This window comes from Capricornis sumatraensis, chromosome X (genome assembly GCF_032405125.1).
Source record: "Capricornis sumatraensis isolate serow.1 chromosome X, serow.2, whole genome shotgun sequence".
Classification (NCBI taxonomy): Eukaryota; Metazoa; Chordata; class Mammalia; order Artiodactyla; family Bovidae; genus Capricornis; species Capricornis sumatraensis.
This window is the reverse complement of record NC_091092.1, coordinates 124,334,956-124,350,660: the sequence shown is the minus strand read 5'-3', so window position 1 is coordinate 124,350,660 and position 15,705 is coordinate 124,334,956. Positions and strand designations below refer to the sequence as shown.

Below are 15,705 nucleotides of genomic sequence, written 5' to 3'. Positions count from 1 at the left end.
AGGGAAGTGGGGGGCAGTGTGTTTCAATGGCTGACTGAGCAAGAAAGCCAAAGAAATGTGTGTTCTGTGTGATGACTCCTTGACCCACATCCACCTGTGGCCTCCTCGTCCTGGAAAGCTGGCCCTCGCCTTGCCTCTGGGCCCTGTCTAGTCAGGATATTGGAGGAGAAAGATGGAGCTGAGTTCTGCCAGCTCAGTTTGCCTCACCTCCTCCGTCTCCGGAGTACATTCTTTTCTTCTGGGGGGTTGCCCAGCTCCTGGCCGAAAGGCTCCCATTGGGATATTGATATTTGCCTAAAACAGAAAGCAGGGAAGATTTAGCTTAAGAGAAGTAAGAAACGGCTATAACATTCTGAGACGGTAATCATTGTCAGGCAAAACAAATCTGAAAAGTACATCTTTAAAGCTTTTCACCTCAAGAAAATTGCTATAATGACAGTACAAAAATATGCAAAGGATAATTTGACTTCCATTTATTCCACATTTGTGGTACTCATCCTTAGGTCTGTGCAGTGATTTCACAGCTCCCTACTGGCTGAAAGAATTGGAAGACAGTTTGTTCTGGCTGTTGCCCTCCTGTGGTGCTTAATATTTTCTGCTCTCTGGGATGTAGAAGGAACAGATAATTCTAGGAGAGGGGGCAATGGCATTTGCACAAACCATCCCACACCTTAGTCCTCTTTCAGCTGCCTACAGATTTACCACAGGAAGAGGGCAATGATACCTCCTAAACCACCTCTTCCTTCCCATAATGTTCTATGGCTATTCTCACACTTCCTTAAGTCAAACTGAAAGTGAAGTCACTCAGTCGTGTCCAACTCTTTGCGACCCCATGGACTGTAGCCTACCAGGCTCCTCCCTCCATGGGATTCTCCAGGCAAGAGTACTGGAGTGGGGGGCCATTTTCCTTAGGTCTCTGTAATTGACACTCTTTTACCTTCTCCCTGACACACCACTGTGTGGATCAGTGCATGAGGAAAGTGCTGGAAAGTCAAGTTCACTGGTATCACAGTTCATGGATTCTTCTCCTTCAAGATGACATACTAATTTCCATCCATTAGTAAAAATAAAATACCTTCTAGAACACACTAAATATGCTAAACATTAAATTATGTAAGGAAAATAAATGACACAGTAATTCAGACTTGGGAAAGAGAATATGTAAATTTGAATTTTGTGCGTATTTCATCTGTTATCAAAAGGCAAGAATGTTTAATGCAGACCAGAAACATCTTCACCCAGGAGTATCACTCATATAAAACAAGCATTAAGACTTTTCTTTAAGGCAGAATGTATTTTTTCCACTTGAGATAAAAGTGTTGCCTTATGAGTAATTGGATATGTGGGCTTGAAAAATTGAAGTTGCACTTTGATGTTATGAATGAAAATGATGCCTGAGCAAAGGGAGCAAAATATTTTGTTACCTTATGACTCAATGTAGACAATTTTGGTACCACAGCAAATGGGATCATTAGGAGGTGTGGTATTTGAAACTGCCTGATATGAGTTCTGTTGCCAGGGGAATGTTTAACTCAAGACACAAAAAGTATCCAGTGTCCATGTTCATGCAACATGGAGGATCTATGTCCTGTTCTGTGTGACTTTTTCCACATAGAGGCTTTAAAACTTTCTTCCCTACTAGAATAAGGCTGATCCCACAGAAAAAAAACAGATTAAAAGTGTTTGTGGTACGTATCCAGGGAGGTCCATCACCTTTCCTAGGGCAAAAACATGCCAAGAAGTGTTTGGGGTCAGTATGTATCAGATATGTTCAAATATAATCACAACACAATTTTAGAGGGAAGCATTTTGCAAATACTGAGGCTCAGCCTTCTATGCTATTTCTCTGCTTAGTGGAAGCATCAGGCGACCTTAAGAGGGAGGAGAAGGAGCATAAGACAAGGGGGAAAGTATGTCTTATATGGTGGCAAATATTGTAGCATACTTCGTGAATTCCAAAATGCACCTCTTTTAATATCTCTGAAATCAGAGTGCCTTACAGGCAATGGTATCTTAATTTTTAATAGGTGCATTGGTTTTATTTCTTAGCAAGACATAAAATACTGGTGTTTTGCAATAGGCAGTGTCTTTGATTGGTTGAAATATCATTAGGGTTCTGAAATAAGATCAAAACAGTGTAAACAAGACTCACTGAGGATGATATATATTGAACTTTCCATTACTACAGTTTCGGTGAGAGAGGGGAAAAGTTGATATAGGGATTATTTGGAAAAAAGTTAACTGGCTAAAAGTTTAATTAGCTCACCACCATCCTTACCCATTTATTACACATTTACAGAGGGCATCTTCCTAATAGGAAGTTCAAGTTAGCATCATTGTTTCTGAAATATAAGATTAGTAAGCTAACCCATTTAATCAAGTGTGTATGCTCTATGGTAGGTTGTGGTTTTCAGTAATGGAACATGTAAAAATCATCAGGACAATGTATTTAGTAAAGCACATGGTCAGGAAATACCACCTTTTCTTGCTCAAAGATTGATTTTAGTAATGCATGTGGCCTCTCCATGGTCCATGGGTGGCCTACGGTAGTAAAAAAGAGCCCACTGCTAGGCGTGGCCACAGCTACTCTCTGCTTGGAAAAGTGACAACTGCTCTGAGTCAGATCTTCCCCATTTGTTTAATACGAATATTAGGCTTCATTAGTGGTTTTCAAACCTCTTGTCCATGGAACCCTTCTTTTAAGTAAAGCATGGTGAGACTATCTAAAATGCAGGCTCAGTGGAGATGGACCTGCTCTGGCCAAGGTGATGGGGCGCCCAGATCCCACCTCCAAGGCCTGGGCTATGAGCTGTTCCAAGGAACTTGGGGCCCAATCTGACAGCCATTGAAAGGGATCATCCCTAAGTGGATGAGTATCGATGTACATTTCAAATGTTCACTCTGCCCATGATTAAGATGTCTGTAATTACTTTTAACCACTTTAGCATAGACTGTGATATTTTATGTACACAGATTGGTTTAAACTGCAGTTGTAGGGAACTCCATTGCTCTAACTGGGAGTTCATCTTCCTGGGGTGGTTAGGTAATAAAATATCACTAAGACTGCATTCTTCAGACTGCTGCTTCAAGTGCTTTCTGTTGGCCTCATCTCCACCAATGCCTGAGACTTTAATGTTTGTAGAAATGTCAAAAATAGGTGAGATAATGAAATGAGTGTTAGAAATGGCTTCTCTCGGTGAAGGTGGAGGAGGTTAAGATATGTAGAGTGGTTAAAATATTTGAGAGAACTTTCCCACACTGCTGAACAGAGTGTAAGAATCTGATGCCTATAGCTTGCATCTTTAGATTCAAAGCTCAGAAGAGTGATCCCTAAATGGGCCTGTCTCCAGCCATTGATAATGAGGAATTCCAGCTTACAGCTGCCAGCCTGGGGCAACAGAATCCCCACAGGAATCTTTTATGCAAACTGGCAGTCACTCAGAGCACTTAAAGGGGCAAGAAGTGAGGCTTCATCCAGCTCACAGACAGACTGTGCAGATGGTTTCTGCTTGTTTGCTAACAAATGTGTGTTAACAAAGTGGCAAAGTTGGGTTGGGACTAACTTTCACCTCAACCTCGTGGTAGTATTGTGGAACAGTGACTGCCTCTCCCCCCACCAACTGCTATGTTCACCCCAAACCCCAAGATTCAGCCTAGGTTGTTGCCACTTTCATCCTTACCACAAACTTATGAGGTTCAGGCCGTCATCTTCATTTGATTCACGAAGAAACTGAGCCTCACAGAGGTTAGATGACATACTCAAAGTCACACAAACAATTCAAGAAAAAGCCAAGATTCCAGATCCACATTCCCTGGCCTTAGGGACAGACTCTATCAAACTCCTCTCCAAAGAGCTCTTTTCACTGGACCAAAGTTAACTCTAACCACTCTCACATTCTCTAAACTGGCTCTAAAACTGCAAACTCACACCTTGAGAATGGCCCTGGAAAAGGGGCACACAAATGGATAATTCTAGAATGGGCGTCAAAGGAACACTGAAAAATGAGCCATTAATTAACTGGCTTGATGCTTTTTCGTCTTTAAGGCATCACTCAAAAAACCAGGAACCTAAATGGGTTTTTTGACAGGATCCACAGCAGCCTATGAACATGTCAAGTATCCAGTCATTAATATACACACCAAGGGAATGTCGGCAAAGTGCTTTGTAAATGATTAGAGATGATTCACTAATATAATTGTAGGGTGGTGATATCTGAGTGACAAATTATAGACTAAATTAGAGCCATAGGCAAATTCCTTATCATTTGAATCTCATAGAAATGTATAGACCTATAGCGCTCTGTTTTTATTCCATCGGTGGGAGAATTGTCATGTTCTTGTTTCTTTCCGTGTCCTGCTCTGTTTGAACACAAATAAAATACCTTCTCAATGACTTGATTTTTCCATCTGCAAATTGAGCATCATATTCACTACTCAAAATGGGTTTGGAATATGAGCTACATTTTTATGAAAGAGTAAATAAACACAGAAATCAATGACCTTGGGTTGATATAAGGTTGGACTTCCTTCTTTATATAGATTCTGCATAAAGGTAAAGGAAGTGGGCTTTATTTTTCTTTTGTAACACATTCTCTAGCATTTTTTCCGTCCTTGAGATGCATTCATCTTAGATATTTTTAAATATGCCTCTGACACAGCAGACCCACTGCATCACTTTCCCAAGCTATACATAATTTGTTACATCCTCAAAGTTGGGAATGGAAAAAACCTACCAGATCATCTTTTGCCAGAACAGGATACAGTTCCCTGATAATAGACCTATCTGGTGTGAAATGAATACTACACTTGATCTCACCAGGTGAAGAAAAGCTGAAAGAATTCCCTGTAAGGTAATTCCACCAGTCCCTTAATTATTTGTATTGTTCTCCTGCTTGGCTCTGGGCTTTGAGCCCGAGAATTCTGGAAACAATATTCCCTCCAAAGCTACTCCTGTGTGATTTGCAATGCAATGACATCTTTACCTACTGGCTTGGGTTCTGATCGCTGCCAGCCACTGAGAACTGACAATCCCACTCCACTTTGCTTTCCAGAGCCATTGTCCTCTGATCTCCCCCTCCTCTTGGTCCCCACTCCATCTCTCTTTTTAGTGTTCAGGCTTTGAGAGTTTCCTCCTATTGCATATTTGTTTTAGATGACTCCCTTTGGGTTCTATCTTTCATTTTCAGAAGTTTCCAGCAGCTCCTGCCAGAATCTATAGCATCCCCCATGCCTTTCTCCCATCCTGCATGTAGAAGAACCCCTACAGGGTTGCATTTTGCAGTATTTCTTCCTGCCCTTTCCTATTCTTACATCCTAGTCCTTCTCTGAATGGAGCAGGGTATGACATTTTGAGATTTCTAGCATCTTCACAGAAGATTTTCAGAAAGAGATGTGTTTTACCTATATCTAACTAAAAACTAAGATTTCTTATTTAATATATTAGCCCAAATTAGGAAGACAGACAGACACACACACACATACATACACCATCTAAAATATATTCAACCCGTTTAAAAATAAAATTCTATATCACTGGAACGCGTAACTTCTTTGTCTGTAGAGATTCTTGAAATGTGAAATGGATTCAGAATACACAAAACTTTCCCACTCAACACCATTTTGAGAAACTCCCACTCAGCCCCAGTTTTTCACTCATGATGTTTCATATTGAAAGGTTTTTTTCCCCTGTCTGTTCTCAACACTTTTTGTTCTCTTCAATAATTTCCTGAGTGACTCAACCATAGTCTTGTCATCCAGGGAAAAGCAGATTTCAAGAATGTACTGTACAGCTATTAAGATAATGTGTACAATTGGTTGGAGGTAGGTTATGTTTCCGATGTACTTGTGAATGTCAGCCTCAAAAAATGACATCTTTTAGTCAGTATACGGCTGTTTGCCTCATGTCACCAATATGGAGCCCTGGGCAGAGCAGCAAAGATCACCAGCTGGAAGTAGCTCTAGAGTCAAATTGCTCCATTTTAAGTTCTGGCTGCACTTCAAAGAAACCAGCATTGGAAATCATAAACAATGGATGACAGTGGTTTACCTAAGAAAGGAACAGTAGATCCAAGGTCAAAAGAAAAACATGGTAAATGAAAGTTCAGGTTTTTTTCTCTTTTACAAATTTAAATAAAATAGTAAAGAAAGGTATGTATAATCATTATTATTTTTAGCTTTCATAAATGTATTTGATTAACTGACAAACCATGGGTGGTGATAGTCTCTTCCTTTGTACCAAGGACTGTCATATACTTGAAATCTTTTTTTTAAACTGAAAATTGTAAATGGGATTAGAGGCCCTAACACCTGTCTGTAATTATTTCTGTCGGGCTTTCTTCTTCCATGGGGCCCTTATGCCCTGGGCGATGGAGAGTGGAAGAGCAATGGTAATGGATGGGGAAAGAAAAGAAGTACTAAAACCAGGGGCATCAGGATATTCTGTTCTACACGTGGATTGGGCGACAATGGAAACGTCCCATGGTAAGAGGCCACACACTAACTAATGATGCAAGGCTCATATAATCATTCCTCTAAAATGTATGATAAAGAAGTTAGATCTAGTTTCACAAGCAGCTTGATTAAATCAATTAAGCAGAGCGGTGGGATGCAGTGGCCACGGGCATTTGTATTTCCAGAGCATGTTTGTCACTGAGTCACTGTACTTTGTACTTTTCACTCCTAGCCGACTTACATGTAAGGTGACTTTAATCATTGTAAACTGTTAGCAGCTTCTGCTGAAATGCTGATAGCTGTTCTGCATGTCAGTTTGAGGGCTTTAAAAGGGAGGATTCAGCATCTATAAAATGGTAATTCTCTCTCAAGTAGCCTTGGTCAGTATGATTACCCTTCAGATGCTCCCACTCCTCCATCCTTACTCTGTGTGCCGAGGTGGAGATGGTAAGCAATGAGACTGGACAGTTTTGCAGGGTGGTTCCTCACATGGGCTTTGGGATCAAGCAAGTTGCCTTAGCTCCTGACTCTTCTACTCACATGCTGTGTGATCCTGAGTGAGTGCTTTTGCTTCTCCAAACCTTTCATTATAATCCATGGAAATCCCATTGCATTGTGCCAAGTACATAGTAAACCCAGAAGAAATTGTGACTATTATTATCATCCTAATAATAAACCTTAGAAATTAGTCTCAAGAAGTTCATAGATCATATGGTAGTTCTATTTTTAGTGTTTTGAGGAACCTCCATACTGTCCTTTTAATAACTATCTGTAATGTTGAAATACCTGTAATGTTGTCCTTTATGGTGTCTGTAATGGTCAAGATCAAATTGTGAAAGGTAAGAGTTATTACTATTTTAAGCTAATAGGTTTTTCAGTGTTTTTATGTAGTAATGAGTAACCTGTAAGTGTGACTTCCAAACTGATTTAAGGCAGACTGGCATACAACAAAGGGAAATAAGTATATTCGACCAAAGTAAAAAGTTCGTAGACTGTTGGAGGCTGGACAGAGGCTTACAGGTCATTTAATGCAGCATCACTCCCACCAGCTCCCATGCCCTTTACAGCTCACAAGGCCCACGGGGGCGTGAAGTCACAGAGCACAGCTGTGACTAGGATACAGGACTCTTTTCCGTTCAACCATGAAACCCTCAGATCTCGTGGGAAAGGACAATAATACTCCACTCACTTTGATCATCCATGGAGAAAAAGGGCCATTGATGACCCAGAGAACATTGGCTCTCAGTGGGCTGAGGCTCCGAGGAGGCCCCATGATACCTTCCAAAGGGGGTGTGTTCAGGGGGCAGGGGAGGGACAGGCAGGTGCTGCCAGTGGTCATTGTCACTTGGTCTCATTAGACTTAGTGAACAGATCGCTGATGGGGTCAGATGTCCCAGCAGCTCTAGCTTGCCCCACCACCTGTCATGTCAGATTCTTTCATCTGAAAGTATCATATCCACTTTGCCTAGTGTGCTGAGGTTACCTTGGTTGCAACTCCATTCCCATCAACAGTGGGGTTTAAGAAGCAGACTACAGAGTACAGAACCAGGGTCAGCCAATGACAGCCCATGGGCCAAATCCATCCTGCCACCTGTTTTTGCAAAGAAATTTTCACTGACACATAGCCACCCGCATTCACTTGTATATTGCTGCTTTTGTGCTGTCACAGTAGAGTTGAGTAGTGCTACAGAGACCCAGTGATCTGTAAATCTTGAAGTATTCACTATTTGGTCCTTTACATCCAGTCCAGAACCTTATCAGCTGCTTGGAAGACTAAGGCCCTCTCCAGGCTATGGAAGGATTAACTGATTTATTCAGGATATTTTTATGCCCCTGGCATAAATGAGATTTCATTAATACAATTGAAAGAAATGTGGACTTAGATAGAATCTTCTTATAATTCAAATGCAGTCTCTTCTTCAATGTGAATGTGAAAGACAACTGTCCATGTCCTCTAAGGGTGGGTCTCATTCTGGCCTCCCTCTTACTCTGGGGCAGGGAGGAGATGGAAGCAGCTGAAGAGAAAGCAAAGCCATTCCATGCATTACTTGGATAATTAGAAGAACCGTCTCTTAAGGACTTTGTGTGCAGTAAACCAGGCACTTGCCGTACATTATTTTGTGTATTCATTATAACAGTCCCATTCAGCAGTATGATTGTCCTTATTTTACAGAAGGATAAACTAAGGTCACAGAGTGAGTGAATGGCCAGGTGGAGATCTGTAACCATTTGGCTTCATGTTGTCTAAAGCACATAGGTACAGTAATTCAATTACCTATGCCTGACTGCTAGAAGTATGGTTGACAGTGGCTTCAATTTGCTCAATCCAGACAAAATAGAGATCTAGCCGTTACTTCTAGAAGTTTGCACTGAAAAATACTATCCTACAAGATACTCATTTCAAAGGTCCAATATGTTTAAAAAGTCTTGCATATACCACTGCCTTCTTGGAAGTTATGAAGTTACTAGCAAGTTATGGATTCTGAGAAATCCTGCAGTAAGGATCCTATTCAACTTTGCTTAATGCAGTGTTTCCAAACACTTTTTCATGGAACTCTTTAATTAACAGCATCCCATAAAACAACTCTTCCAAGAGACACACTTTGGGAACCACATGATTACAATGATGATGATTGATAATAATGGCTAATATTTATTGAGCAGTTGCAATAAGCCATGGATTGACCTAGGCATTTACGCATATGGATTCATTTAACCCTCACAACAACCCTATGAGCTCACATGTGATAAATTCCCCACTTGACAGATGAGGAAACTGAGGCACAAAAAGGGTGAAATAAGTTGCCCAGTCACATAGTCCTGGAGACCATGAGCCCCTCAAACTCCAGGATCAGGTTTCAATTCATCTTTGCATAGCTGACACTTAGTATGGTGACTGGAACAAAGCATGCGCCCAGAATATGACAGCTGAACTGGGTTAGAGATAAGATCCTAATAAAGAGAAGTGGCTAGAGTGTGTTGAATAGAATATTTAAGATCTTTAGTATTTATACAACGAGGGCACTCCCTCATCAGTTGAGGTTTCTATTTGTTCTGCAGAAGACCATACCCTAGATAATGTTCCTACAATAAAGCATTTTGTACTGTGTAACCATTTTCATATTTTATTTAATAGACCCTACTTTAGGTTAATGTGAGATGATAGGAAAATATCAGATAGTGCAGATCCTATTTAACCACAAGAAATAAAACTTTATTTGAAGGGGCATTAAATTAGGCTTTCTGTCTGGCATAAAATATATTGAAAGAGGTGATACCACATCTATAAGGAAGTACTGTATTGCCTTTGTTGGTAGAGTAGATGGATTTTTTAAATTTTTTATTTTTATTTTTTTAACACAAAAAACATTTTGTATTGGAGTATAGCTGATTAACAGTGTTGTGATAGTTTCAGGTAAACAGTGAAGGGACTCAGCCATACATATACATGTATCCTAGATGGATTTTTTTTAAATGCAGTATAACAGCTATTATGAACAGTCAATGAGAGTTTTTTTTTAAATATTACAGACCTAAAAACATATCAAGGTCAAAATTAATAGAATACTGATGAGTTTTCATTGTAGATTTGAGGGAGGCCAGGAAGCACTAAGGAAGAAAAGTCAACACATTTTCAGCTGTAAAAGGAAGAAAAGGCAGACTGAGAGACTATGTTTTTATGTTCTGCAAAATAAAAAGGAAATTTTATGTTTAGCACTTCAAGAGCTTCAAGTGCAGTGATTAAATGGTATTATTTTTTGTCACTTTAACACAGAGCATAGAGCATTCCTGAATGATTATTATAATAACAGTTTGACCCTTAAGGAGAGCTTACTGTACTGTTTTAAGCATCTTCTGTGTGCAGCCCTAGAAGGTGAGTGCTGTTACCATTTTACAGATGTGGAAACAGTACAAAGTGGATTAAGGATTCAAGCTCCAGTAATCTCTGGCTTCACAGCGTGTACCACTAACAGCTCTACACACTGGATAACACAGACGGCTCAAAGGCTCAAGGATGCCTATAGGCCTGGGAGGCAAAATGAAGTCCACTACCAGTGTCGGATACATCAGAGACTCATCAGGGGTACACCAGAGGGCAAACGTGGCAACGCAAAGTTGGTTCCTGGCCGACAGGCCCTTCCGAGGTGGTTTGTTCTGTGACAGGTTTTCTGAGGTTATTATACATCTTGCCACTGAAGGAACCCCTCCACTTAAGGCTATGGATTATCATGACAGGTAAATATACATCCCTCCACCCACTTCTACCACCTGTGTGTGCTAGGATCCTTCACCTCACAACCTGACCACATACATGTGGTCATACAGTGCGTTGCTTATGAATAGGTGTATGTGTGATTGTGCATCAGACCCCAAGTATTCAGGAGCTGCCATATGTTCTGCAGTATTCATGAAAGTCCAGGAAAAAAAAAAGTTTAAAAGTTCCATTAGAGAAAGTACAGATAACTCCATTTTGATGGAAAAGAAAGATGGAATTTTACAATAAAGCATTGTGCCCAGCATCTCAGGGTGGGAGCCATTTGAGAGTTAAACACTGAGCTCTTAAGAGAAATAACAAATTTAGTATTGAGTCAAAACAAATACTAAAAGCTTTCTCTGTAACTGTGTTTGGGCTCCAAAATGCCTGCTTCCCCTTCCCCTTATTGTAGGTAACACTTAAGTCTGTTGAAAAAACCAAAGAATTTGTTTGCTGGGAGGGCATGAGGAGACATAATAGAATATAGACTTTAAAAGATAGACACCCAAGCCTTGGGAAGAACATTTGACAAGAAAAGGACGTTTTTCAAGAACCATATATTCTAAACAGATGAGTTGACAAACTCAATTGGATCTAAAAATGAAAATGGAATTTTAAAATTTCTATCAATGAGCATATCAAAAACTTACACATCAAAAAACATATCAAAAACATGTGCACTACATTTTTGTAGAAGGCCATTTAATTCTCATTCATAAACTTTGAGTCCCTTACAATTATGCATATTTACACAGAAACAGCTTCTCCCTTCTCGGCTGTACATTACCAGCCTTTTTTCTTCCTGAATTGTACCTTATACAAGTCTTTCTTCTCTCTGTGAAGTTAATCATCAGGTGGGTGAACGATCACAGAAAGTCTGATTTATTAAGCAAACAGGCTGGAAGTTGCTGATGCGAAGACACAAACGTGTCTACTCACCTGGATGGCTCTGACATTGGAAACTGGCTGTTTCGACATATTGACGCAGTCTTATCCCTAAAAAAACAAGTAAGAAACTGTTAGAGGTGGTGGCATTCAGATCCTCAGGAGTGATAAATTTGAATTTAACTCATGATTCAACTGGGCGATCACCCCTTTCACTGGCCATATATTCTTTCAGTCTCAGTTTCCGGTTACTTAGAGACTCTCCTTCCTTAGGCCTCAGGGACAGGGAACACTAGAGCACTGGATAAATCATTCAGGAGGAGAAATGCTGAGATGCCTCGCCTCTGATGCTCCTGATAGGCAATCAGAAACTTGAAAGGCGCTATCATCTCCTTCCCTGCCCTCCTGCCCTCCTGCCCAGAACGGCAAAGCAAAGAGGTTGTGGGAATAAAACACCTTTGTTTGGGGCCTCGGAAGCTTTCTGCTTGAAACTGAACTTTTGATCTGAACTGAGTTGTTGCCAGGGCTGTGCAATCAGTCCATGGGGAGCACCTCCCCTCCGTCAAACACCCAAGGAGAAATGGCCCGTACTTCCTTCCTATTACTGCGATGCTCTCTGCTCTCTGGGCACATGTCTGTTCCAACCAGAGACCTGGGGGCCGCATCTCCCTGCTCTGTGTGTCCAAAGCCTGGGCTCTGTAAACCCGGCAGCTCCCAAGCAAGCTTCACCTCTGTCTTCTTTGCTTTTAATGAAACACTCTCTGGAAGCACACAGGACTTACGTGACAGTGTCAGATCCCCAAGGTGTAGTAGTGCTTCCTTCTGAAAGGACCTTTGCTTTCTTTCAGTTGAAGACCTGACTTTGAGCCCAGTGACTAGTGGTCGTGGTCTACTGGGGCTCAGGGAGCAGGGAACAGCCCAGCTCTGTACATGTGTTGTTTTAGCTTGGTCAATTAAATATGACAGGGTGAAGTGGTAAAGTTTGAAATTCAGTGAATTAAAAACATGCTGCTTTTTAATCCCCAAACTATAAACTGGGTTGATTAGTGTTTCCTCAATTGACTGATGTAAGCGTGTGGGTTACTAGTGAGTAATTGAACACAGCAGGGTCTGCATTTGCCACAAGTCCAATGTCACCTGGACCATGTCAGTCAACATCTCGAGGCCCATTTCCTCTTCTTTAAATTTTACCTGCTTCACAGGTTGTGGTAAGAATCAAAATGACATAAGGGCCCTGAAAATGCCTTGTGAAGTATATAAAGCATGATGCAAGTATTTATTGTTTTATTGCCATTGCTTTTAGCTGGAGACTTTTAGTTCTTTACTGCTATACAGTTTTAATACAGAGTAAGAACTGTGATACTGATGCCCCACAACACTTTAGAAATAAAGGATCTGAGAACTCTGAAAGTCTTCAAAGTGTTAGGCTCTATTATATGAAGTTAAATCATTACATAATTTTTTAAACTCTCATAAATAGTACATGTAACTATATGGTCTTTGGAATCACATACCTGAAAACAATGGGTTGTTTTTTTTAAGTTCTACCTGAATGTTTTGGTAATATACAGATATAGCCACCATGCCTAAGGGTCTAGGTAGAATTATTTTCAATATGGTTAAAAAAATTAAAAAGCTCTCACAAGTCGAACAATCAGGAATGCATTTTGCTCTGTGATATGTTTCAGATAGATTGCTGTCTTTTCTGCAGTGTAAAAAAGTCAATGAAGGATTTTAAATTTTTGGATCTAGGACACAAAGCTCAATTTCAAAAAGAAAAGCTTCGTAGTTTAATATTTAATGTTTCTATTTCTCAAAAGCTATTAGGAGTCACGCAAAGCAATAATTCTCACAGGACTTTAAATATCTCATCCTATAGCATTCTCTATAGGTGTACAATTAAAGTTTAACTATTAACACTTGACAACTTTAAAAAATGTATGTCAATTTGAAATGTGGGGATTAGGAATTTATGTTGTTACAATAGCAAGTTAAAATGTGAAAAAAATAAGGCAATGAATGATCGCATTTGTACTGCATGGTTTTTTTTTTTTTAATTAGACTGATTTTGTTTTTTGCTAAACTGGATTCGTGGTATGTCGTGGACCCCTCAGCCTAACGGATGGATATTCCTCGGGCCTTGTCTCCAATATAGCTTTGGTATAACCTTATTTGCATACAGATTCCTTCTCAACATATATGTCAGTCTGTGAGAGAGACATCTCTAGAAAGTTGGTCAGATCCCAGCTCTCATTCCTTGCAAACAGGCTAGATGACGTTCGTGTTCATCAGTTCTGCAGCCCATCCTGCTGTCCTCATTATTCTCAGAGAAATCAGGGCAAAGCACACTGGTGAATAAAAATAGACAGTGTTCCCTGGCTCTTTCATGACCCTGCATTCACCTCCATTAGGGATGCAGGGTGTAGAATGCACCTTCCTTCTGTTTCTGCCTGCTTCATCCTGGGCCCCCAAAAAGAAAGCTATGCCTTAGATGTACAACTCCACTCACATCGGGACCACAGCTTTGCATCCAAGGAGATACTCTTTAGAGTACCTCTATTACTGCGTCTCCTAGTTCTGGCTTCAGTTGGAGAACACAGACAGTTTGACCAGGAGTGTATGGACTTTTACAAAGCCTATTATAATGGAAATGCTTGCCAGTTTCGCACGGTTGAATTTTCCTGGTGCTTGTGCAAGTCTGTGGGGATCTTTAATGGTCTATACGCTGAGTCATGAACAATATTCCTCAGCTGGTATTTGATTGGACGGCATCTATATCTGACTTCTAAATAAGACTCTTTCACTTACTAAACATTTGTCAACATTAATAGCACTAATTTAAGAAGAAGGGAGTCAGAGGAAAATAAATCAATATACAGAAAGAGGGGGCTTTGTTTGTTCTTTTTAAAGATCAATTAAGTGGCTATAGCTCAGTCTCACAGGGAATTATCTTCTGTCCTGCAGCTAAAAATAATTCCCAAGAAGGGTGCAGAAAGATGTTCAGCTGTCCAAACTAACTCTTTATTCAACTCTGCATGAGATGTGCCGAGAAGGAAGAAGCAGTCCGCGTGCCACGCATCAGCCTCTGGTGCCCACACAGAGAGACAGGGTTGCCACCCTCTCCTCTGCTGGGTCTGGAGAACACTGTGATCGAAGGGGGGGCTTTCAAAAAGACAGGTCTGGAATATTAACAGTTCTATAAGTTGATACAACTTTATCACTGAGGTCAAGCCTGGCACTTAGGGAGAAGAGAAAAGTGTTTTAAACTTGTAATGTGTTAACAGCTCTGGCAATGATTTGTGTTCAGGTAAACCAAAGAGCTAGCATCATAGCTTTTCTCTGCCCTCAGTTCTCCTAATTATTTCTAGGCTTACAGCTTGAGTCAGGTCTGCAGCTGATCAACTGCAACCCTGGCCATAAGAATCAAAATGACATAATGTTCAGGGTCAGAGTCATCTTAGCTGGAATGTGGAAATTTTCAAGTCACTATCAATGAAAACTACTTTTAGTTCAATATTCTTTCAACCTCCCCACCCTCCAAACAATTTAGAAAACAGAAGCAGCAACGTAACCAATGGAGAGTGAATTTACAAGGAAGCTACACCCTCTAGTTACAAGCCTACAAAGTTAGAAGTAGCCACTTCAAGTTAGGTAGCCAGGGAATTTCTTTCAGAAAACCCAGTTGCCCAAGGTGAGTCCTCCTGCTTACCTGCTTTATGTACTTGCTTCCTGCCTGAGGAAAGTCCCAGGCAGCCAGGTACAAGGATACAAGGCTCCTCAGTGAGTGGAAGGGACGCCGGGTGTCCTCTGAGCTGTGATCTCGGTTCCGATGCTTTTCATGTGGCTGAAATAGCTCAAGCGATCTGTGCTTCAGCCGGTACTGAGAGCTGCTCCCGGCTCGGGGCTGGAGGGGAACTCGGTTTAAGGATAAGTGTTAAAGAGAATTCCTGTCATAGTTCACAGTTGTTCTTCCTAAATATAGAGTTTGATACAAGCCATACGCTGCCTCCAAAAGGCTTGACCGTGCTGAGAGCAGGGCTCAAATGTCAGCCGGAAGGTGGCTCTGGAATCTTACTGCCCTCCTCATCTTCCAGAAGATGCTGGCTGCGTTTTCT

The 15,705-nt window shown here is 40.8% G+C and overlaps 1 protein-coding gene across 1 annotated transcript in view; it reads right to left on the bottom strand.

Annotated features, from left to right (window-relative positions):
• SMPX (small muscle protein X-linked) overlaps positions 1–15,435 on the bottom strand; it is a 49,615-nt gene extending 34,180 nt beyond the window's left edge. The window contains exons 1-3 of the mRNA XM_068963296.1: positions 15,300–15,435; positions 11,645–11,701; positions 208–294 (exon numbers count right to left, since the gene is read on the bottom strand). Coding sequence (XP_068819397.1) covers positions 208–294; positions 11,645–11,683 — 126 coding nt within the window. The 5' untranslated portion in view covers positions 11,684–11,701; positions 15,300–15,435. The remainder of the gene's footprint in view (positions 1–207; positions 295–11,644; positions 11,702–15,299) is intronic.
• Positions 15,436–15,705: the final 270 nt, after the last annotated feature.